This window comes from Gekko japonicus, unplaced genomic scaffold (genome assembly GCF_001447785.1).
Source record: "Gekko japonicus isolate JY-2015 unplaced genomic scaffold, Gekko_japonicus_V1.1 scaffold8, whole genome shotgun sequence".
NCBI lineage: Eukaryota > Metazoa > Chordata > Lepidosauria > Squamata > Gekkonidae > Gekko > Gekko japonicus.
In genome coordinates, this window is record NW_015167057.1 from 2,198,528 (window position 1) to 2,222,390 (window position 23,863).

At 48.5% G+C, this 23,863-nt stretch overlaps 1 protein-coding gene across 1 annotated transcript in view; it reads left to right on the forward strand.

Moving 5' to 3' along the window:
* The window catches only part of SRCIN1 (SRC kinase signaling inhibitor 1), a 347,319-nt gene that overhangs the window by 124,741 nt on the left and 198,715 nt on the right, over window positions 1-23,863 (forward strand). The window contains exon 4 of the mRNA XM_015412427.1: window positions 5,576-5,859. Within this exon, the coding sequence (XP_015267913.1) occupies window positions 5,576-5,859 (284 nt within the window). The remainder of the gene's footprint in view (window positions 1-5,575; window positions 5,860-23,863) is intronic.

Below are 23,863 nucleotides of genomic sequence, written 5' to 3' on the forward strand. Positions count from 1 at the left end.
CACTTCCGGTGATGGCAGGGTGTGTGGCCTAATGACACACTTCCGGTGATGTCAGGAGGTGCGGCCTTATGACACACTTCCGGTGATGTCAGGGGGTGTGGCATATGCTAATGAGTTATGCTAATGAGTTCCCCTAGCTCTTTTTCTACGAAAGGACCCCTGGTTTCTACAGTGCCACTGCACTCCCTTTACAGGCCCTTTCTGCACTGACAGCTTGCTCCAGAGCATCTGAGGAGTCAAGTCTTAAGGGTTGACTTCACAGTCACACGTATTCCCTCTGCACTGGTCTCCCCCCCTCTGGCTTATTTATCTGTATATTCTGTATGCATTTTGCATCTACAAGCAAAATCTACGTTTTTAGAGCTAATTGGCTGCTTTGTCTAAGATGAAGAGAAAGGCCAATACCTTTCAAAACTTTTAACTGCAGACCCAACACCTCCCTCCCTCCCTGATTTTGCAAAAAGGAAAGGAAGGAAGGGGGAAATCCAGGCCCCCACATACAAGGTTGACATACTTGAGAGCAGGGAATCCCCTAGTCCTTTATATTTACTGATTTCTTCTTATGCTTTCTCTGGCTTTTTTAAAGTTTTCCTGAATAAGAGGACACATCCTCTTTTTGTCTTTGGAGAAGGAGGGAAAGAAAACAGACCGATGAGGGAGCGTCAACCTAAAGAGGGAGAGATGGAACCGGGAAGGCAGTGGGCAGTACTTAAATACCCGCAGAAACAATTCTACTTTAGAGAGGATTAGCGATTCAAAAGCAGATGAGAACAAAGAATCGCAGCAAAGGGAGTTGAGAACAAAGAATCATAGCAAAAGGAGTTTAATTAGCTTGGGGCAACAGTGTGCTAGAACCGGTCTGAATGCAGATTCCTGTAGAACAAATGCAGAAACAAGAAAACAACCCAAAACAAAGTGGAAGTGGAAGCAGGAGGAAATGCAGAATGGAAGAATAGGATGCGCTCAGAAAACAAGGCAAAATATGGGTGCTGAAGGGGGCCATTGTTTTGAGTTTTACTTTATTTCATATATGCCCAGCGGTGGTTGAAGTGCCAGACTCCGTGTCAGAGTGGGGATTCAACCCAACTCATGTCACATGTATGGTCTACTTTGGCCCTGAGCATGAAAGGGATGAAGGAAGCAGAGGGAATGGCAGGTACTGGGAATCCGTCTTTGGGGCTGTGCCTGGTTGGTGAGAAGAAACCACAAGCAGACTGGGGAGGTGGGGTCTCACGGGCCAAGGAGCAGAAGGGGCAGGAAAGGCTGAAGTGTTTGTTTAAGATACGTTTGCGACTTTCTGCTCAGGAGCCTTCAAGGCAAATTCATATCGATTCCAACTAAGCAGCCAATTCTTTGGTTACAGATCTCTGGACTACATGCATACGTGGATAATGGTAGAGTCAGGTGGGTAGCCATGTTGGTCTGAAGCAACAGAACAAAGTTTGAGTCCAGTGGCGCCTTTAAGACCAGCAAAGTTTTATTCTGGGTTTAAGCTTTCGTGTTCATGCACACTTCTTCAGATACGAGTTGATACCCAGAATTAAACTTTGTTGGTCTGAAAGGTGCCACTGGGCTCAAAGGTGAATAATGAATTGGAGTTAGAATTGAGGGCCCACAGCTCATTGGTTCAGTATCTGCTTTGCACAGGTAAAATTCCATCCTGGCATCTCTCGTACGAGATGTTCAAGTAGTGGGTGTCTGGAAAGACCCTGTAGAACTGCTGCCCACCGGAGCAGGCTGTACTGGGTTAGATGAACCAGCGATCTGTCTAATTCCAGGGACCTTTGTGCTTTTACCTTCTCTCCACTGATTATTGGCCCTCCTACCAAGTGGCTGGCGAGTTCGCTCATTCATCTCATCCAAACCACCTGCACGTGATCTGCATCGCAGAGGAAGTCCCAGGCAGAGCATTCCCATCATCCGACATCACCCCAGACGCAGTACTTTTCACCAAAACCTGTCCATTTGGCACTAGCTCATCGAGTAGGGTGCTGCTGACTGATGTGTGAATTTGTCCAAAATCTTTACTGAGTCCCTGAGCTGATGCCATTTCATAGCCTTCCTGCAAGAGGACTTTTTGTTGCAGATGTGCTGTGCAGGTGGCGCTCTTTGCAAACATGTAGAAAATGGCTTTGGGAGGGAACAATGCAGAGTTGTGCCAACATCCAGGTGGGGGGCTGGAAGTCTCTCAGAATTGCAACTGATCTCCAGTCTACAGAGATAGCTTATTATTTATTTAAAACATCAGTGCTCCTGGAGAAAATAGCTGCTTTGGATGGTGGACTGCATAGTATCATACCCTCCCAGGGCCCCTCCCCTGCCAGGCTCCACCCTCAAATCTTCACGTATTTCCAAACATGGAGTTGGCTGGGGTCATTTTGTAGGAAAAAAGGTGCAGGAGCTCATTAGCATAACTCATTAGCATTACTTATTTGCATATGTCACTCCCCCTGACATCACCAGAAGTGTGTCAGAAGGCAACACCCACTGCTCAGGCTCCACTGGACTGTTTTGGATTGCTAGCTATTGGGGGGTGGAGGAACGTGCAGATCTGTCCTCGCAGAAGAGGGAGAGCTTGTACCTGAATAAAACTTGGTCTTAAAGGTGCCACTGGACTGTTTTGGACCAGGGGGCCGGGGGATGCTCTGCAACTTACCTGGCTGCTTCTTGCTCTGACTGAGGGCTGCTGGGAGCAGGGGGTGGGGCTTCTTGCATGTGCCCGCCCCCTGGGCTCTTTACTGCCGAAGCTCTGCTCCTGTGACCCCTGGAGTTGGCAACCCTAGAGTGATATCAGCATGCAATTCTGATATGGCTGAGGGGATACAGCCATTCTGCCATTGGATAGTGCACACTGCCTGCAACAAAAAGAAAACATTTTCACAACCATACATATCTTCATTTTTACAAAATTCTCAATTCTTTAATGAAGATATAAAGAGTCCAAAACTTCAAAATACAAGATGCAAAGAAGTTCCAAATCTAATCTAATGAAGTTTCTGGATAATGTGTTCGTTTCCAAGGTCTTCCTCAGAGAAGAACCAATTGTAACGTTATAAAACATTAATTCAATAGTTAAAAAAATATGTTTTTTTAACATTTTAACACTGTTAACATTTTAAACATTTTTAGAAACAGTTTGTATCAATTTTTAAATCAGGCTTTAACCATTTTTAAAGATTTTACAATTTTTGCAATTTTTATAATTTATTATCTTTGAAAAGTTCATTTATAATTTGAATTTTACCTGCACAAACATTTTCTCTTAAATTCTTCATTAGATTAGATTTGGACCTTCTTTGCATCTTGTATTTTGAAGTTCTGGACTCTTTATATCTTCATTAAAGTATTGGGGATTTTGTAAAAATGAAGATATGTACGGTTGTGAAAATGTTTTCAGTATTGCAATAGCATGTTACACAGCCCCATTGTTTTCTTGTCCCTTTAAATTTGGCAGCTGTGGTTCTCTTATTACTTAGAACAAAAAGAAGGAAGGAATAATCCATCCACGGGAGCAATCGGGGCTGGATCCATAAATGAGATGTCCTAAGGCAGTTGCTTCCGGTGCAAATAACTTGATTTTAGTTGCAGTGCAAATAACTTGATTTTGCATCGTTTTCAGGTTGTGTAATGTAGTTTTTTCCCTCAGGTAGTTCAGGGTTTGGGTTTCCTTGGTGTGGAACATGACTTCTCTTTTCCCTCTGAAACATACACAGCCCAGAGTGTTGGATCCAACCAGCTTTACTGCTGGTGAAAAATGAAGGATTGCCCAGTAAGGCTATGCTGGGGATCATGGGATCTGCCTGGACAAAAGCCGTGAGGGACAGGGACTCTAGAAAGGAGGGGAATGGGGGGACATGGAGTGAAAAAGCTGGTGGGATCCAACCCCAATGCCTAGCTGTCTAGGGTTGCCAGATCCCTCTGGCTTGCTGGTGGGGGGATTGGAGGGGCGTTCTGGGGCGAATAGGGATGTTGCTTGATGTCCCAAATGTGATGATGTCACGTGGAAGTGACATCATCAAGTCAGGGACGTTTCGCAGCGATGCTCTGCATTTTGGGCAAAACTCTATGGATTTTTTGACCTCAAACCATAGAACTTTTAGAAGAGTTGTTTTATTGTATGATGTTGTACGTTGCCCTGAGCCGCTTCGGCGGGAGGGCGGGATAAAAATCAAATAAATAAATAAATACATAAATTTTGCCCCAAAAGCAGAGTGTCGCCAGACCATGGGCCTGGCAACCCTATAGCCATCCCATGTGTTATAGTAGTAGGGTATGTGTGCACCGGTATGGCCATCATGGAAGGAGCTTCTGTTCGGGGACCATGAATGGGCCTTGGTGAGGGAGTCTCAACAGTGTGCAAAGATGGCTTGGCACTTTGATCGATGTGAGATATTTTCGGCCTGCTCTGTGAATGAGTCAAGACGTCTGCACGGGCAGAGAGATTTTTGAGGCCTGTCTGTGCTTCCTTTTCTTGGGGCAGATGTTGCGATGGCCAGCCACCTCTTTTGAGTTACGTTGGCCATTGCTAAGTTTCAGGGTGGAATTCCACCCGAAAAACCCCCACACCCTCCCTTCTGAACCAATTGGCACTTCATTTTTGTTTTATTTCTGTTCCTTTCTTTTCATGTCTGCTGTTTCAGAACATCTGTCTGTCTTTGTCCTACCGTCTGCCTCCTCTTGAGAAGGGGCACTTTGGCCGTCATCCTCGGTCTGAGGTCTCTTGACTGTTTTAAATTTTGATTTTGGCTCCTTGGCGGGCAGTTTTGATGTCTCTGTGGTCCCCACCCCCACTCCTTGTCTTGATCTGTTCATGTCTTGTCTTCTCCTGGGAGGACGGCCTTCTCTGCCCCACACCCTTTCCCCTCCTGCATCCCCCCCCCCACCTCCACCCCGGGAAATCACTTTGGAGCCGAAAGTGATTGTTAACGGGTCTCCTTCTCCTCGCCTCTCACCTGACTACAAATCCTCCTCACCTGACTACAAATCCTGAAATTTGACTACTTTCCCTTTAAGGGTATGATCCAGTTCTGAGGCTGATTACTCGAGAAGAGAAGGCACTCACAAAAGCTTGATTCCCTTAGGGGGAGAAATTGGGGACTGCCAAATTCCCATGTGGGATCATCCCCACACAAAAAAGGATAACCACCTAATGGTAAAAATCGATCACTCCTCGCTAATAAACCCTGATTGGCTTATTCCTCCTCTTCCTTCTTCCTTTTTTAAATAAATCCCCCCAACTCCATTCTGTATATCTCACAGGTTTGCCAACCTCCAGGTGGTACCTGGAGATTTTCTGCTATTACAGTTTATCTACAGACTATCGAGATTAGTTTCCCTGGAGAGAATGGCTGCTTTGGAGGATAGACTCTGTGCCATTGTTAGCTGCCGAAGCTCCTCCCCAAACCACACACCCCCAGGCTCCACCCTCCCCCAAATCTCCAGGTGTTCCCCAACCCAGTGCTGGCCACCCTAGCACATCTGGAATCCCCAGTCCCCTTCCCATCCTAAGGCAGAGAGAGAGAAAGGTGCCCTGACCTCCCCTCTGCTTCTCTCCCTCCCTCCCAATTCCATGTAGATCCCGAGAGGACTAGCGCCCACATGATCTCGGCAGATGATGCAGAGTATCCACGGGAATACCGGACCCTGGGCAACGGCACACGCCGCTTCTCCAATGTAGGGCTGGTGCACACCTCAGAACGCCGGCACACTGTCATCGCGGCCCAAAGCCTGGAAGCCCTTACAGGGCTCCAGAAATCTGAGATGGAACGGAAGCGGGATGCCTTTATGGATCACTTGAAGAGCAAGTACCCCCAGCATGCCCTGGCAATCCGAGGTCAGCAGGAGAGGATCCGGGACCAGGTAAGAGCCGCCTTTGCCTTCAGTCGGGTTGTTTTGTTGCTGCTCGTAAGTTTGCGTTGCTCTTCTATTCATGGGGCGCTGTCGACGACACACACCTTCAGGGCTGTATTACTCTTTGCACAAAGACGAAGGACCAAACTAGGAAGGTATCCAGGTCAAGGTCCAAATCAGAACTTTCTGGTTAACTATCATGTGAAACCAGGCTCTTGAAAGCTTTGGGCAGTGGGTCAAGATCTCAGACTCTGTTCCTGTCTTCATAAGTCTCGAGCTTCTTTATTCAGACTTGTCAATTCTCCTGATTCTTTAGGGAGGAGACCAAGGTTCCCTCTAAGCTGAGTTCGTGTGAGCTAGCTCACACGAACTCAGCTTAGAGGGAACACTGGAGGAGACTGAGGTATTACAGTTTGACAAAGGATCTGGAAATAATGAAGGATTTTCGAGCACCCATGTGGCACTACAGGGTTCCCTGGGTGAAGCTATTGGGTTTGATCCCACTTTGCATTGGTGCGATAGCTGTGACTTGGGACTCTTTTTTGTATTGTGTGTGTGTGTGCACCTGGAAGTCATGGCGACCTCTGGTGACTGACCTCTACTGGAGGCCTGGAGGATATTCAGAGAGGTGTCTGAGTAAAGCCTGCCCCTGTCCCGAGAGCCAGTTTGGTGTAGTGGTTAAGTGCGCGGACTCTAATCTGGGAGAACCGGGTTTGATTCCCCACTCCTCCACTTGCAGCTGCTGGTGTGACCTTGGGTCAGTCACAAGCTCTGGCACAGCTGTCCTTGAAAAAGAGCAGTTTGTGTCAGAGTTCTCTCAGCCCCACCCACCTCACAGGGTGTCTGTTGTGGGGAGGGGAAGGGAAAGGAGTTTGTAAGCCGCTCTGAGACACCTTTGGGTAGTGAAGCGTGGGGTATAAATCCAATCTCTTCTCTTCTTCTTCTTCTTCCTCCCACCTGCTGGCCTTCCAAGGCGGTCTCCCATCCAAGTACTTGCCAGAATCAACCCTGCTTAGCTTCTGAGATCTGATGATATCGGGCATGCCTGGACTATCCAGGCCAGGGCCTTTGACTTGGGACCTTGAGGAAGATCCCATCACTTCTTCCATAACCTGGTGTTTATTTTTGGAAATTCTTTCTCATGTAGAATAATTAATTGATATTTAAAAGGAGTCGTTATTGGGCATGTCCTCCCTTGTTTGTTTCTTTGTTTGGTCATGATAAGCTCCCCCTCTTGTTCCTTTCCGCAGCAAGTTAGTGTCCGAAAGGAATGAGGGTTAGCACTCCGTAGAAATTAGGGCACTCCATAGAAATTAGGGCACACCCCCCCCCCCGCTTTTTAAGTATTCTCCTTGTGCAGAAATCATCAGCCTTGTCTTAAGCATATTTTTTCAGAGGTAAATCCTGCAGGGGATGTGGAATAGTATAGTGTAGCCCATTCTTGTCAGATCTCAGAAGCTAAGCAGGGTCAACACTTGGACAGGAGACCGCCAAGGAAGACTCTGCTGAGGAAGGCAATGGCAGTCCACCTCTGCTTGATCACTTGCCTTGAAAAGCCTACGGGGGCACCATAAGTTGGCTGTAACTTGATGGCACTTTGTGTGTGTCAAGGGCAGTCACCTTGCAGCTGACTTTTGGAGACCCCTGGTGAGGTTTTCAAGGCAAGAGATGTTCAGAGGTGATTTGCTGTTGTCTGCCTCTGAGTTGCAGCCCTGGAATTCCATCCAAATACCAAGCAGGGCTGACCCTGCTTAGCTTCACACAGACACAAATCCCATGGAAGCTTAACTTTGGTTTGTTCAATCTCCAACTCTAGGACTGGTGAGAGAACGGTCTTTCCTTTTACGTTGTGCACTGTTCTTCCCTATGGGTCTGGGGAAGATTTCTTCTTGACAAACTGCTAAGAGCTGAAGAGGAAATTCTAGGATCCCCCCCCTTCCCTTTTAGTATTGGCGGAATTATTCTCACTCAGGACAATCCTGGATTTATAGCAACTTGCGTAAGGCAGACAAGATTTCTCTAGGATGTGAAGCATTTTTCAGCATCCTGGTAGATCTGTTTCAATCCATGGAACACACTGTGTGCATGCAGTAGGCTTGCTAACCTCCAGGCAGGACCTGGAGGTCTCCCAGAATTACAAATTATCTCCAGCCGACAGAGATCACTTCTTCTGGAGAAAATGGCTGCTTTAGTGGGTGGGCTCCATAGCATTATACCCCTCTCCTCCCCAAACCCCACTCTTCCCAGGCCCCACCTTCCAAATCTCCAGGAATTTCCCTACCAGACTTGGCAACCCTAGCATGCAGTGTTGTGGTAGCCAGTTCCCAGTGACTCACGTTCGCTTTCAGCCTTTACTCAAGAAAAAGATCCGCTTGGACTGAAAGCAGACTTCTGAAAGTCGTATGCGTCTGCATTGGCACAGATCCACAGGTTTGCATGCCAGCAGAAAGACATGAGCTAGCTTCAGGTTGTGCTCTGCCCACCTGTTATGTCTGGACATGAGCAATCTTCCACTCCAGCTTAACTGCTGCTGGAGGCATGCCTGGTCTTGTCTGGCAGGCCACCTAGAGGGAGCATGGAGAGGCATGTCTGGGCTTGTCTGGGCAGGCCACCTAGTTGGAGCTTGAAGCCCCAGAACAAAGGCAGGCAGGATCCTGGAACCTGCCTGCGGATTGGCCCCTGAGGACAGCCAGCCAATCTGGAGCCGGGAGGCGATTTTAACTCACTAATTGCATGGGGGCTGGGAGTGGCTTAGGTGTACATAGGTAGGGCAGTTGCCCCATGTAAAGCATCCCTGTTAAGATTCAATAAACTGCTGCTTGCTGAAATCACTCTGCCTTCGCCTCTGCCGTGTTAAACCCACTATTTAACACCACCTTCTCCAGTTTGGTGTAGTGGCTAAGAGTGGTGGATTCTAATCTGAAGGACCAGTTTTGGTTCCCCACTCCTCCACATAAAACCAACTGGGTGACCTTGGGCCAGTCACAGTTCTCTCAGAGCTCTCTCAGCCCCACCCATCTCACAGAGCGTCTATTGTGTGGAGAGGAAGGGAAGGCGATTGTCATCCGCTCTGAGACTCCTTTGGGTAGTGAAGGGTGGGGTATAAAACCTCCTCCTCACCCTCCTTACATCTCTCCTCCTCCTCCTCACCGTCCTTACAGCGCCATAGAATCCACCCTCCAAGACAGCCATTTTCTCCAGGGGAACTGTTCTCTATCATCTGGAGATCAGTTGTAATAGCGGGAGATCCCCAGCCCCACACAGCAACCCTAGGTAAGGCCCCTGCCGTTCAGTGCTAACCTGGATGAAAAGGAGCATCCAAGCAGCTCTCTTTGGTTTGAAAATGTGTCTGTCTTTTCTGGCAGTTTCTGTGTGTTGTATCTGTGAGTGTATCTGCATAGCAGATCCCCATTCTCCCACTCCGGCACAAACAAACAGATGGAAAGAATCTGCTCTTTTTTCCTAGCTTCAGGGGCCAGGTTGGTGTTTCCTGGGCTGGGAGTGGGGTAGGCAAGCAAGCAGGCGGTCCACTAAGATTAGAAAAAACAACATGGGATCACAGTATATATCACAGGAAATACAAACAAACACTGTGATATGCTGGCTAACACGTTAGTAAAACTTTTTGCAATGATCATATAAATCTTTTGTCGCATTATAGAGAAGTACATAGAGGGTTGCCAGGTCTCACCTTTTGTCTGGTGGGGGGCTCCAGTAGTGACGTAATCATGCTAGGGTTATTGTGCAGTGATGCTCTAGCGTTCAGGGCAAAAACTCTATGGTAACCATAGAGTTCCCCCTGAAAGCTAGAGTGTCGCTGTGCGACAGCCCCAGTATGATGATGTTGCTACTGGTGACACCATTGCATCAGCGGCGTCCCCATTGGATGCTGCTGTTTAAGGGTGAGGCTTCCTCCGCCAGCCAGCTGGCCGGTGGCAGATTGGGCCCCCCAAAAGTGGGGGATCCCCTGGCCCTACTGGGGGGGATGGCAACCCTAAGTATATCCTTATACTTACAAAGAGAAGTCCATCCTCGTGATGTTACAACGCGCACCCAGATGTAGGCTCATTTCGTCAAAGTCTTCCTCAGGAGTATTCTTATTTTCTTCAAAGTTATTGACCTCTTGTTAGTTTGAAGAACATGGGAATACTCCTGAGGAAGACTTTGACGAAATGATCCGGGTGTGCGTTGTAACATCATGAGGATGGACTTCTCTGTAATAGTATAAGGATGGACTTCTCTGTAATGTGACAAAAGATTTATATGATGATTGTAAAAAGTTGTACTGAGCATGTTAAGCCAGCGTGTCACCGTGTTTGTTGGTTTGTGGCCCAGGAAGATGAGCACAGTCCCCGTGTAGGCTGCTTGTGAGTAGAAAAGCTTTGAAGTTGGACAAGTGGAAGGTGAGACTGCTGTGATCACCAGGGATTCAAACCAAGAGCCTTTGGCTCTACACCCTGGTTGTCTGCTTTGGACTGAAGGCCGTAGGGAGACATGCAAGGAAAGGCGAAGCTTCCAGAGCCTGGTGGGTTGGTGGAAAGAGGACGTACGTTGGACACAGGCCAGCAGGAAGCTTAGGATGTTGTTCCAAGGGCTGCCGGCTCCGAGTTCAGAAATACCTGGAACATGCAAGGCAAGGCGAAGCTTCCAGAGTCTGGTGGGTTGGTGGAAAGAGGACTTACATTGGACACAGGCCAGCAGGAAGCTTGGGATGTTGTTCCAAGTGCTGCCGGCTCCGAGTTCAGAAATACCTGGAGATTTGAGGGTGGAGCCTGGAAGAGGGGGGTTGAGGGAGGGGAGGGACCTCGGTAGGGTATAGTGCTATGCAGTCCACCTCGCAAAGGAGCCGTTTTCTCCAGGAGAAGTGGAATAAATGCTTTAAACAAACAAACAAATACATGGTTTATGTAGTCTGAAGATCAGTTGTCATTCCAGGAGATCTCCAGCCTCCACCTGGAGCTTGGCAACCCTTGTTGTTCCAGGGGGCTGAAGGCTAACTGAGAGGCTTGAGTTGTCCTGTGTTGGGGGAAGGGGAGAGGAGGGAGTATGGTCAAACCCACCTCTCTGAAAGGGACTGCTAAGGATGCCGTCGTTTATTACTGAGGGTGCTGTGGGGCTCGATGTGGCTATTGAGGCCAGGCTTCTAGGGCTGCACCTGGTGCTTGGGCAGTGGGTTTTGAGTCTGAAGGCAGAGTTACCTCAGAACATGACAAAGAGAGTCTGGTTTCATGGGGCTGTTCCTGGGATTCTAGAATGGTCTTAGGTACTGCTTCCCGGGTGGGTTCCTGGACCCCGAGTCCCCTCCTCCTCAGAGTGATCAGATTCTCCTCACCCTCAAAAACACAAGAAGAACCCAGCTGGATCAGAGCAGTGGTTCATCTAGTCCAACATCCTGTCTCACACAGTGGCCAACCAGTTCCTCTGGAGGGCCAACAACAGGGCATAGAGGCCTTCCCTGATAAGAACATAAGAGCCCGGCTGGATCAGACCAGTGGTCTGTCTAGTCCAGCTCCTGTCTCACACAGTGGCCAACCAGCTCCTCTGGATGGCCAACAACAGAGCACAGAGACCGAGGCCTTCCCCTGGTAAGAACATAAGAAGAACCCTGCTGGATCAGACCAAGAGTCCATCTAGTCCAGCATCCTGTCTCACACAGGAGCCACCCAGTTCCTCTGGAGGGTCAACAACAGGGCATAGAGGCCTTCCCCTGATGTTGCCTCCTGGCTCTGGGATTCAGAGGATTAGTGCCTCTGAATGTGGAGGTTCTCCTCAGTCACCAGGGCTGGAAGCCACTGATAGACTGATCCTCCATGAATCTATTTAATCCTCTTTTAGAGCTATTTATTCCTGTGGCCATCACTTCATCCTCTGGCAGCGAATGCTACATTTTAATCACTCACTGTGTATAGTAGTATTTCCTTTTATCCATCCCAAATCTACTGCCTGTTGGCTTCATTGGATGCCCTTGTTCTAGTATTTTGGGAGAAGGAGAAAAATTTATCTTTGCCCATTCTCTCCACCCCATGCATATTTTTTAAAACCTTTATCATGTCCCCCTTTAGTCGTCTCTTTTCTAAACTGAAAAGTCCCAGACTCATAGGGAAGGTACTCCAACCCCCTAATCATCTTGGTTGCCCTCCTCTGTATTTTTCCCAGCTCTGTACTTTTCCCCCCAGTGAGGAGCAGCCGTCATCCCACTCTGTGACACCAGTGCCTCTTGTGTTGTACCTGGAGATCTCCTGCTATTACACTTGATCTCCAGATGACCAAGATCAGTTCCCCTGGAGAAAAAGCCTGCTTTGGAGGGTGGACTCTATGGCATTGTACCCTGCCAAGGTCCCTCTCCTCCCCAAACCTCACGTCCCCTGGCTTCACTGCAAAATCTCCAGGTATTTCCCAACCCATAGCTGACAACCCTAGTGAACCACTTGTGGCTATAAAGTACAGCTGCAATCCCCAACATGGTGCCCATGACTGAGCTGGAAGCCAGTTTGGGGCCTGAAACATCCTTTAAATTGGCACAGTAACAGTGCAGTCCTAAGAAGAGTGATACCCTTCTGAGCCCATTGACTTTCATGGATTTGGAAGGGTACAGGTGACCCTCACTGTTCACAGGGGATTTGTTGCCGGGGTCACCAGAAATGAGAAAATTTGTGGCTACTGGAAGGCAAGGTTTTCTGCTGTCTACCAGTAGCAAAACAAGCATATTTCCCACAAAGTTTAATGATGCAATGATTATGATGATGCTGTGATAGGAGTGTGAACAGGCTGGAGACTGCACTATGTGATTGAACTGCGGACTGCAAATAAGTGAAATCACGGGGCAGTGATGCTCTCTATTTTTGGTGCTTGGGGGGCAACAATGGGAGGGCTTCTGGAGTTCTGGCCCCTCTAGTGGTCCTCCTGATGGCTCCTGGATTTGTTGGACTGGACGGGCCATTGGCCTGATCTAACATGGCTTCTCTTACATTCCTATGTTCATGAATCACAAATCTGTGAACGTTGAGGGTCTAATGCAGCACGCTGTTTAGGATTGCCCTGTAAGTTTGGGGACACTGCAGGTATGTCTGACCCTTCTCTTCAGCTGAACCCGAAAGATCCCTGTGATAATGCTGATGGTGGCCAAGACGTGGCATCTAGCACCTCTGCAGATGCTGCCAGGAAATCTAAACAGGGCTGTGTGTGTTCTAAAACATCGCACCACACAAAGCTGTCCTTTTGACAGGGCACAGATTTCAGCATCCCAGATACCAAGCCTTTGATTTGAAAAGGTTTCCTTCTAGTTAGGACAACCACAAAGGGAGAACCTGTATGGTCAATTCCTAGTGAAATTGCCAGAGCAAAAGGATTTGCATTGGTCTTTGGTGTCCTGCACGGTTTTTTAGTATTCCCCGTGCTCAGTAGAAGCATCATCGTTTTTGCAACATAAGCCGGGGAGTGCATCATTCATGAAGGCTGTAGAACTCAGCTTTTCTCACTGCAAAAAAGAGAGAGAGAGAGAGAGAAAAGAATAAGAATGTGCCTCTAGAATATTTTTCGTCAGGGTTGGCTCCTCGCTTGCAGTATCTTGCTTGGGAAGATTTTTGGTATGCAAGGCACTTCCATAGCTGGCGGGAAGAACTGAAGGCTGCGTCGGGGAGGAACCTGAAGCAGATGAGCCCCAAATCCAGAAATTGCAGCTTGAGACCTTTGAGCACGAGGCTCAGTTTGCACGATGAAATGGTGAAATTGTGAAAATCAGCTGAACGCACTGTTGTAGCGCTAGCAACATTTTTATTATTTCAAGGTTAGTGGTTCTATAAGAGATTTCTTAAAAAATCCTTTCCTCCCGCACCCCCCTGGTTTTGCAAGCCTGATTCCTGCTCTCTGTTGCTGCAGCCTCCTGGAAGGGAGTGACAAGTGGGAAACGTGGCGGTGGTGAGAGAGGCGAGGCTTTGACACCAGAGGGAGCTGCAGGTCAAGGAAGAGCGGCTTTTGTGGCTCCAGCCATGGAAACAGCATAAGGAGCTCAAAGGCAACCAGGCGGCGCTTTGGGGAAGCAGCCGGGAGTTCGGGGATGGATTGGTGCGGGGGTGCGGCAGGCTAAGTCAGGGGTGCCCGGCCCAAACCGAGACTGAAAAGGGTCCTCTTATCTACTGCTCCCTCTTGAGCAGGAAATACAGCCACTGCTTTTCGTACCCGTGCAAATCCAAGTCGGAGATACGGTTGCCAAACTTCAGGTGGGAGATGGAGATCTTCCAGTTTAGTGTAGTGGTTAGGAGCCATTTTGGTGTAGTGGTTAAGAGCGCAGACTGTAATCCGGGAGAACCGGGTTTGATTCCCCACTCCTCCACTTGCACCTGCTGGTGTGACTCTGGGTCAGTCATAGTTCTCTCAGAGCTGTTCTGGAAAAATCAGTCCTCGAGAGAGCTCTCTCAGCCCCACCTGCCTCACAGGGTGTCTGTTGTGGGGAGAGGGAGGGAAAAGGAGATTGTAAGCCGCTCTGAGACTCCCTTCAGGTAGTGAAGGGCAGGGTATAAATCCAATCTCCTCCTCCCCCTCCTCCTCTTCCTCCTCCTCCCACTATTACAAGTGATCACTTTTACAAGGGTGTCTGGGGAAAATGGCTGTTTTGGAAGGTGGACTCTATGCAGGGTGGGATTTGGGGGTGTTCAGGGTGGGTGGGGACATTGCCTGTGTACTGACATCACTTCCATAAGTGACATCATCACATCAGTGACATCAGGGTGATGCTCTACTTTTTGGTTGAAACTCTGTGGTAAAAATGGCTACGAACCATAGCGTTTTGCTCAAAAAGTAGAGTGTCACCCTCGGTGTCACTGATGTGATAAAGTCACTTCCAGAAGTGATACCAGTGCATTGGCAACATTGCACAGGAACATCTGTGGGGGGCCCCCCCAGAGGCCGCAAAAGCGAGGGATCCTCCACCCCCACCTGGGGACTGGCAAGCGTAACTCTATGGCTAGTTTTGTGTCGTGGTTAAGTGCGTAGACTCTAATCTGGGAGAACCATGTTTGATCCCCCACGCGTAGAGTTTCACCCTCTGTGTCACCGATGTGATAACGTCACTTCCAGAAGTGATACCAGTGCATTAGCAACATTGCACAGGAACATCTGTTGGGGGGGCCCAGAGGCCGCAAAAGCGAGGGATCCTCCACCCCCACCCGGGGACTGGCAAGCGTAACTCTATGGCTAGTTTTGTGTCGTGGTTAAGTGCGTAGACTCTAATCTGGGAGAACCATGTTTGATCCCCCACGCCTCCACTTGCAGCTGCTGGATGACCTTGGGCAAGCCATAGTTCTGTCAGAGCTGTCCTTGAAAGAACAGTTCTCTCAGAGCTCTCTCAGCCCCACCTACCTCACAGGGTGTCTGTTGTGGGAAGGGGAAGGGAAAGGAGTTTGTAAGCCGCTCTGAGACTCCAAGTGAATGGCGGAGTATAAATCCAATCTCCTCCTCCTCCTCCTCCTCCTCTTCTTCTTCTTCACCATTGAAGCCCTCCCCAAACCCTGCCCTCCTCCAGCTCCAGCTCCACCCCCCAAATCGCCAGATATTTCCCAGATCAGAGCTGGCAGCCCTCGTCCAAGGGCTACAGTGCCCAGGCCTGCTCTCTTCACCTCTTGAGGACTAGAACTTCCATGATAATTGGGTTGGTTCTAATAGAGGCAATCAGTCCTTCTTGGAGGTGGAAGCAGGAGGGCTAACAATGCAGTCCTAAACAGTTAACACCTTTCTAAACCTATTGATGCTCTATTCCGCTCTATTCTGGAGTACTGTGTCCAGTTTTGGGCACCACCTTTTAGGAAGGATGTTGACAAGCTCGAGCATGTCCAGAAGAGGGCAACCAGGATGGTGAGAGGGTTGGAATCCAAGTCTTATGAGGAAAGACTGAAAGAGTTGGGTCTGTTTAGCCTGGGAAAGAGAAGGCTTAGAGGGGACATGATTGCAGTCTTCAAGTATTTGAAGGGCTATCATGTAGAAGATGGAGTGGATCTATTCTCTCTTGCTCTGGATTCCAAGACTAGAACAAATGGGTGGAAATTACAAGGGAGTTGTTACCGGCTAAATATCAGGAGAAACTTCCTAACTGTAAAAGTGGTTGAGCAGTGGAACAGTCTGCCTTGGGAGGGGGTGGATGCTCCTTCGCTGGACGTTTTCAAGCGGAGGCTGGGTGACCATCTTTCGGGTATGTTGTAGGTATGTAGCGCTATCTTTCAGCTGTGCTCCTGCAGAGTGCGGGGGGTTGGACTAGATGACCTGCAGGGTCCCTTCCAACTTTAACATTCTATGATTCTATGACTTTAAATGGACGTGTGGACTTTAATGGTGCGTCATTGTGAATAAGGATGTAGGGGGCTTTCCTGCCTCCCCCCTTTTTGTGCTGGTGTCTGAAAACATGCACTGTAAATGGCCCAGCTCTGCAGGATATAGAAGGAAAGAGAACACAGGTGAAATTGCAGCTCAGGGCTTATTTTCAGAACCTGTTTCGAAATCCAGGGTTTGTGGGTGAAGAAGGGACTGCCCACTGAGCCAGGTGTTTATGCTTTTGTGCATAGGATAGGGTTCCCTTCCTCCACGCTTCAACCCGCTTCGGTTATTTTTCCCCCCCCAAACATTTACAGTCCATCTCTTTACAGAACCGCTGGAGGCTACTGCACAAAATAAAACAAGATGAAATCATAAAAAAACATAAAAGCCATTTAAAAATTAGCCAATAAAAAACCCAGGAGCATGAAAAGAACATGAAAAAGTTCTGAGCTAAATATAAAGCCCTGGCTTGCTGTTCTGCTCTGGACATCAGCATTTTCCCTTCTGCCTCTAGGCTCCAGCAATTCACCTTCTCTTGCTTCCAGGTTTAGATCCAGCCTCTAGGTGGAAGGACAGCTGCTGTTGCCATTTCCCCAGCTGCTTTCATGTGCAGGGAAAATGGCAGCATGTCCAGAAACCTGCTAGTGTACCTGGAACCCCCTTGGAGTAACCCGTTCACACAATGGAGCCTGTGAGCATTCAGTGCCATTTATTTAGCTACAATGCCCACACGCCACCACATTTCTGCTGTCTTTCTACCCCACTAGATCACCCCCATGTCAATTATTTTCCCCTTCAACTCTTCTGCTACATGAGATACTCATAGAATCATAGAGCTGGAAGGGGCCATACAGACCATCTAGTCCAACCCCCTGCCCAATGCAGGACCAGCCTAAAGCATCTCTGGCAAGTATTCGTCCAGCCTCTTCTTGAAAGCTGTCAGTGAAGGGGAGCTAAACCACCTCTCTAGGCAGCTGATTTCACCTTTGAACCACTCGGACCATGAAAAGGTTTTTCCTAATATCCAGCTGATACCTTTCTGCATGTAATTTAAACCCATTGCTTCGGGTCCTGTCCTCTGCTGCCAACTGGAACAGCTCCTTGCCCTCCTCCAAATGACAGCCTTTCAGATATTTAAAGAGAGCCATCATGTCCCCCCTCAGTCTCCTCTTCTCCAAACTGAAGACATTTCCAAGGCCTTTAGCCTTTCCTCGTAGGGCTCAGTCTCCAGACCAGTGTTCCCTCTAAGGTGAGTTAGTGTGAGCTAGCTCACAGTTTTTTTGCCTCCAGCTCACACATTTTTGTCTTAGTTCAGGGAGGATGGCTCCAGAGCAAACTAATTTATGCAGTAGTCAAATTGCTCGCTCACAACTTTAATCCCAGTAGCTCATCAAGTAGAATTTTAGCTCACAGGACTCCACAGCTTAGAGGGAACACTGCTCCAGACCCCTGATCATCCTCGTCGCTCTCTTCTGCACCCTCTCGATTTTGTCCGATTTTGTCCGCATCCTTTTTGAAGTGAGGCCTCCAGAACTGCACACAGTACTCCAGGTGTGGCCTGACCAAAGCAGTATACAGAAGGGCTATGACCTCCTGCGATTTCAATGCTATGGCCCTTTTAATACAACCCAAGACTGAATTTGCCTTTTTTGCCACCACACCACACTAACTGCTCATATTTAGTTTACAGTCCACCCTTACCCCAAGATCTCTTTTGCATACACTTGAAAAGCAGTAGTATTGATTCGAGCAATTTATTACCCTGCCTTTCTCCCCAGAGGATCCCCAAAGCAGTTTACGAAAACACCTAAATATAACTTAAATCAAAAGTCAAACTAGTTACAATTGGAATAAACAAAGAAAGAAAGGAAACCAAAATTACAAGACTGTATTACAAGAGCCAGGAGGCAACATCAGGGGAAGGCCTTGACCTCTATGCCCTGTTGTCAGCCCTCCAAAGGAAATGGTTGGCCACTGTGTGAGACGGGATGCTGGAGTAGATGGACAAATGGTCTGATCCAGCAGGGCTCTTCTGATGTTCTTATCAGGGAAAGGCCTTGGCCTCTATGCCCTGTTGTTGAGCCTCTGGAGGAAATGGTTGGCCACTGTGTAAGACAGGATGCTGGACTAGATGGACCCCTGGTCTGATCCAGCACGGCTGGTTTTATGTTCTTATCGGGGAAGGCCTCTCTGCCCTGTTGTTGGCCCTTCAGAGGAACCGGATTGCCCCTGTGTGAGACAGGATGCTGGACTAGATGGACTATTGGTCTGATCCAGCAGGGCTCTTCTGATGTTCTTATGTTCATCCCAAGCAGGTTCCGAGTCCCCTTGGGTGACTTGTGCAATGGCGATAGGTCCAAGAATCCAAGGGATACAGTGCCAAAAGTGAATACAGGACACCGCTCTGGCCACACCCAAGCTGCAGGCTGGCAGGAGACAGAAACTTAGTTGGTTGTTAATGCAGCTGGCAAAGATGTTTCTCCAATAGGGTTGCCAACCTCCAGGTAGGGGCAGGCACTCTCCTGGAATTACCACTGATCTTCAGACTACATAAATTGCCTATTATTTATTCATTTAAAATGTTTATTTCACTTCTCCTGGAGGAAATGGCTGCTTTGGAAGGTGGAGTGCATGGCATTATACCCTGCCAAGGTCCTTCCCCTCCGTAAACCCCACTCTCTTAGGCTCTCCATCCCAAAATCTCCAGATATTTCCGAATCCAAGGACGGAAGCCTATTCCCCAACCTCTTCTCTTCTGTTAATGAGCATCCCTGCATCCACTGCAACAACCTTTTAGAAGTATCCCCCTTTTTTCGTGACATTGGAAAACAGGACAGCCTGGCGTTGCCTCACTCCAACCAAATTTCCTCCGGGGCGTAGGCTGGTGAAGAGAAAAATGCACCTGCCAGAATTAACGCAAACGAGAGGTCCCGATTTAGCACATCCCATTTGCATAAGCATCAACAGTTCTTTTCAAGGAATGCCTATTATTCCGGGCAGATTTCAAGGTGCCTACCTACCAAGTCTTTTGAGGGCTGGCATGGTATAGGGGCTAGAGTGTCATAGGCAGATGCTGAGTCAAAACTCTACACAGCTCCGCTGGTAGACTTTGTAGCAGTCACTCTTTTCTAGCCAAGCCTCCCTCACTGTTGTGGAGGGGAAGTGTGAGAGAGGATACCCCTGTTGGCCACACTGCCCTTCTTGGAAAAAGAGCGGGATAAAATTAGACAAATTCTATAACGCAACACTGTGGTGGTCGAAAGTGTTGTCAACTCACAGCTGACTTATGGCAAACCTGTAAGCTTTTCAAGACGAGAGACATCCAGAGGTGGTTTGCCATTGCCTGGCTCCACATCACAACCCTGATATTCACAAGGACATAAGAGAAGCCATGTTGGATCAGGCCTATGGCCCATCCAGTCCAGCACTCTGTGTCACACGGTGGCCAAAACCCAGGTGCCATCAGGAGGTCCACCAGTGGGGCCAGAACTCCAGAACACTTCCGGTGATGTCAGGGTGTGTGGCATATGCTAATGAGTTATGCTAATGAGTTCCCCTAGCTCTTTTTCTACGAAATGACCCCTGGTTCCATCTGTACCTTGTTCCCTCTAAGCTGAGTTAGTGTGAGCTAACTCATAGTTTATTAGCCTCTGGCTCACACATTTTTGTCTTAGCTCAGGAAGGATGGCTCCAGAGCAAACTAGTTTATGCAGTAGCCAAACCGCTCGCTCACAACTTTAATGCCAGTAGCTCACAAAGTAGAATTTTTGTTCACAAGACTCCACAGCTTAGAGGGAGCATTGCTTGGAGGTCTCCCATCCGAATACTGACCAGGGCTGATCCTGCTTAGCTTCTGAGATTTGACCAGATCAGGTTGGCTGGCCCACCTATGTCAGGGCAGTGTAGCAATGTAGCCACGGTAGTTACTCAAGGTTCATGCCTGTTTTTCCTCCATACTAGCTATCAATGAGGCTGTATGGATTGGATCCACCCAACTTTGGTTAAAAAAAAGGGAGAAGGGAGTGCCCTTTTGGGTCACCCAAAAATATATATATGCTAGGAATTGTGGGGCCTGTATGAACGATAATCACATGGGACCTGGGGAGTTGTAATAAAGTGAGTAATTGGGTAGGACTTCATGAAAAAGCCAGCTGGATCCCACTCGGTATCTTTGGGGAGGTTGCACAGCTGACATCAGTCTCTTGCTTTGTGCAATACAAAGTTGAGTCCTCGGCTTTGCCATCTAAAAGGAGCTCAGGGCTTGGAATGACTCTGGAGACTCACTGCCTTTCAAATACTGGACTAGAGGGACCAGTCATAAGCTACAATCCCCTTTCCCTTCCCCTCCCCACAGCAGACACCCTGTGAGGCAGGTAGGGCTGAGAGAGCTCTTTTGAGGACTGATTGTGACAGAACAGCTCTGAGAGAGCCATGACTGACCCAAGGTCATACCAGCAGCTGCATGTGGAGAAGTGGGGACTCAAACCCAGTTCTCCCAGGTTAGAGTCCGGGCTCCTAACCACTACACCAAACTGGCTGAGTGACAAGCACATGGCAGGAAGTTAGATGGCCTCACTGTCATGTGACAGGAAGAAGAACAGCCATAGTCGGTGCTAAACAGGAATCCTCTCTTCAAGATGAGATGGGTTGCCAACCTCCAGGTAGTGGCTGGAGATATCCTGCTATTACAATGGCTCTCCAGGTGACAGAGATCAGTTCCCTTGGAGAAAATGGCCACTGTGGAAGGTGGTGGGGTGCCAGGTCCTGGCCAGTGGTGAGGAAGGTGGGCAGGGTGGCCAGCTCCAGGTTGAAATACTGATAGAGTTTTGGGGATGGAGCCTGGGAAGGACAGGGAACTCAGTGGGGTACAATGCCGCATAGTCCATCCTCCAGAGCATCAATTTCCTCCAGGGGAACTGATCCCTGTAGTCTGGAGGTGAGCTGTAATTCTGGGGGATCCCCAGGTCCTTCCTGGAGGCTGGCATCCCTAGAAGGTGGACTCAGTGGCACTATACCACAGTGAAGTCCCACCCCTCCCCAACCCCCCCACCCTCCTCAGGCTCCACCCACCCCCCAAATCTCCAGGTGTTTCGCAATCAAGAGCTGGCAACTCTACCTTTGAGTGATCTCATTTTGCCGTCTTGATGTCTTCTCAGCGTGTGGGCAGACAGGACGTGCGCTCCCACGTCCTCTTTGCTCCAGCCGCAGGTTCATCCAGCCAGCAGTAAAAGAAAAATGGCAGTTCTGTAGGGGGATCACATCCCTGCAAGTGGAGTTCCTTGACCCACCTGGAGGCCCCAACCCATAGTTCAGAGACTACTGCTGTAGAGACCACCCTGGTGTGTTTTCTGCAGATGGCGTCCTTTTTGGTGATCGCAGCCACGCTTCCGGTTCAAGGACCTCGACAGGGGTCTGCAAAGGCTGCCACCAATTCCAGAACTCCCTCTGCATCCTCTGAAGAGAGAAAGCAGGAAAGACCGTTTGGAGAAAACCCAGCGGACCCTTTCTGCTCCATCTGCTGTCTCTGCAGGAGGTGACTTTCAAGCACTTACTGGCAGAAGGGGAGGCCTCATTCCCAAGGCTGGCGTGAAAGGAATCCTGCAAGAACACTAACGAGGCCTCTCCCGAAGGCAGGCAGGTGACTCAGATCTATAAAAATGACTTGAGTGGAAAGAAGGAGCTGAGATCTCGCGGAGAGCCCCCGCGGGCCTCTTCTCCATTTCTAAGGCTGATGAATTCTCATATAGAGTCCTTCCCATACAGAGTCCTTCAGACACCGCCGTCTCCCATGTTCAAGGGTGTCTCTTTTTGTACCCTCTCACCTGGCCGTGAGATAAGCAGGCCATTTCATCCTTTTGTTCATTTTTCGTATTTGTGTGTGTATGTGTGAGTGTGTGTGAGAGAGAGAGAGAGTGTGAGTGAGTGGGTGTCTGGAAGTCATGGTGACTTCTAGCGACCCCTGGTGGGGCTAGGTCATTCCAGAGAGGTGGTTTGATAATTGCCTGCCTCTGCATCCCTGCCCTGGTATTCCTTGGAGGTCACCCTTCCAAGTACTTTCCAGGGTCAGCCCCGCTTAACTTCTGAGATCTGACGAGATCGGGCTTGCCTGGGCTATTCAGGTCAGGGCCTTTCATTAATTTTGGTTTTCTTCCCACCCTAAAAATTGCTTCCATTCCCTGCATTGTGGGTGCCCTAAGGGAATATTCAAGACCATCCTGTTGAGTATAGTCGCTGGTGGTACACATAGGGTCGCCAGCCCCGGGTTGGGAAATATCTGGAGATTTGCGGGTGGAGTCTGGGGAGTGCAGGGTTGGGGAGGGGAAGTCCTCATCAGGGTACAGAGCCATAGAGTTCACCTTCCAAAGCAGCCACCTTCTCCAGGGGAAACTGATCTCTGTAGTCTGGAGATCAGCAATAATTCCAGGAGATCTCCAGGCACCACCTGGAGGTTGGTGACCCTAGTTCCTGAATATTGCATCCTTTACTTCCTCTTTGTTTTAAATAGTAAGATTTTACCTAGGAATGGTGAAATCTGTTTGAATAATCACAGGTGGGATACTGAGTTTTATTTAGACTAAAAAATAAAAATAAAAAACGTTTTAAAATATTCATTTATTTGCTGCTGTAGATAGAGTACTCTCTGTGTCAAGATAAGATGAAAAATGGTAGGCAGGTAATTTATATCTATTCCAGAAGGTGGGGTAGGGCTGAGTCATTATCTTGTAGGAGTTCTCCAGGCTATGAACATGCTAATGGAGGAGCTTTCCTGAGGAGGTTCTTTTGCATATGGATTGTTTCCTGAGGAGGTTCTTTTGTATGTGGGTTGGCTGTTGAAATTCTAATTTTATCTGTAGTGCTGCTGTCAGATGTAGAGCGTTTTGTGTTTTTCAGGGCATACAACCCAGAAAGTCTACAGCAGCTAATGAACTCTGGCCGTGAAAGCCTTTGACAACATATTCATTTATTTGTTTTAAGATATTTATACATCTACCATTCTCTTCACCAAGTCAAGACCCAAGACAGGAAACAATAAATAAAACACAATAAATCATTATCAAATATCATAATTAAACACAAAAATAAAATACATGGAATGTTAAAAACCGCTGTTATGTCCTGAGATTTTTGTGGTTGGCTCCACCTCTTTGGTGCCAGTTTGGTATAGTGGTTAAGTGCGTGGGCTCTGATCTGAGAAAACCTGGTTTGATTCCCCACTCCTCCCCTTGCAGTTGCTGGATGACCTTGGGCAAACCATCGTTCTGTCAGAGCTGTTCTCTCAAGGACAGTTCTGGAAAGAACTCTCTCAGCCCCACCTACCTCACAGGGTGTCTGTTGTGGGGAGGGGAAGGGAAAGGAGATTGTAAGCCGCTCTGAGGCTCCAAGTGAAGGATGGGATATAAATCCAATCTCTTCTTCTTCTCTCGTCTCTTGTGGCCGCCATTTTGTGGATATGCCCCTCATCCAAACTCCAAAGATGCACACTGGTTCAAAAAGGCTGGAGATCCCCGGCCCAGGTCCAAACTGCCCCAAATGTTCTTTGGAACACATGTGTTTTACAACCTACCTGGAATACTGGGAGGTTAAAGGCCCCCATGGGAGGAAATATGTCATGGGATAGCCTGATCTCATCAGATCTTGGAAGCTAAGGAGGGTCAGTACTTGGATGGGAGACCACTAAGGAAGGCTCTGCATAGGAAGGCAATGGCAA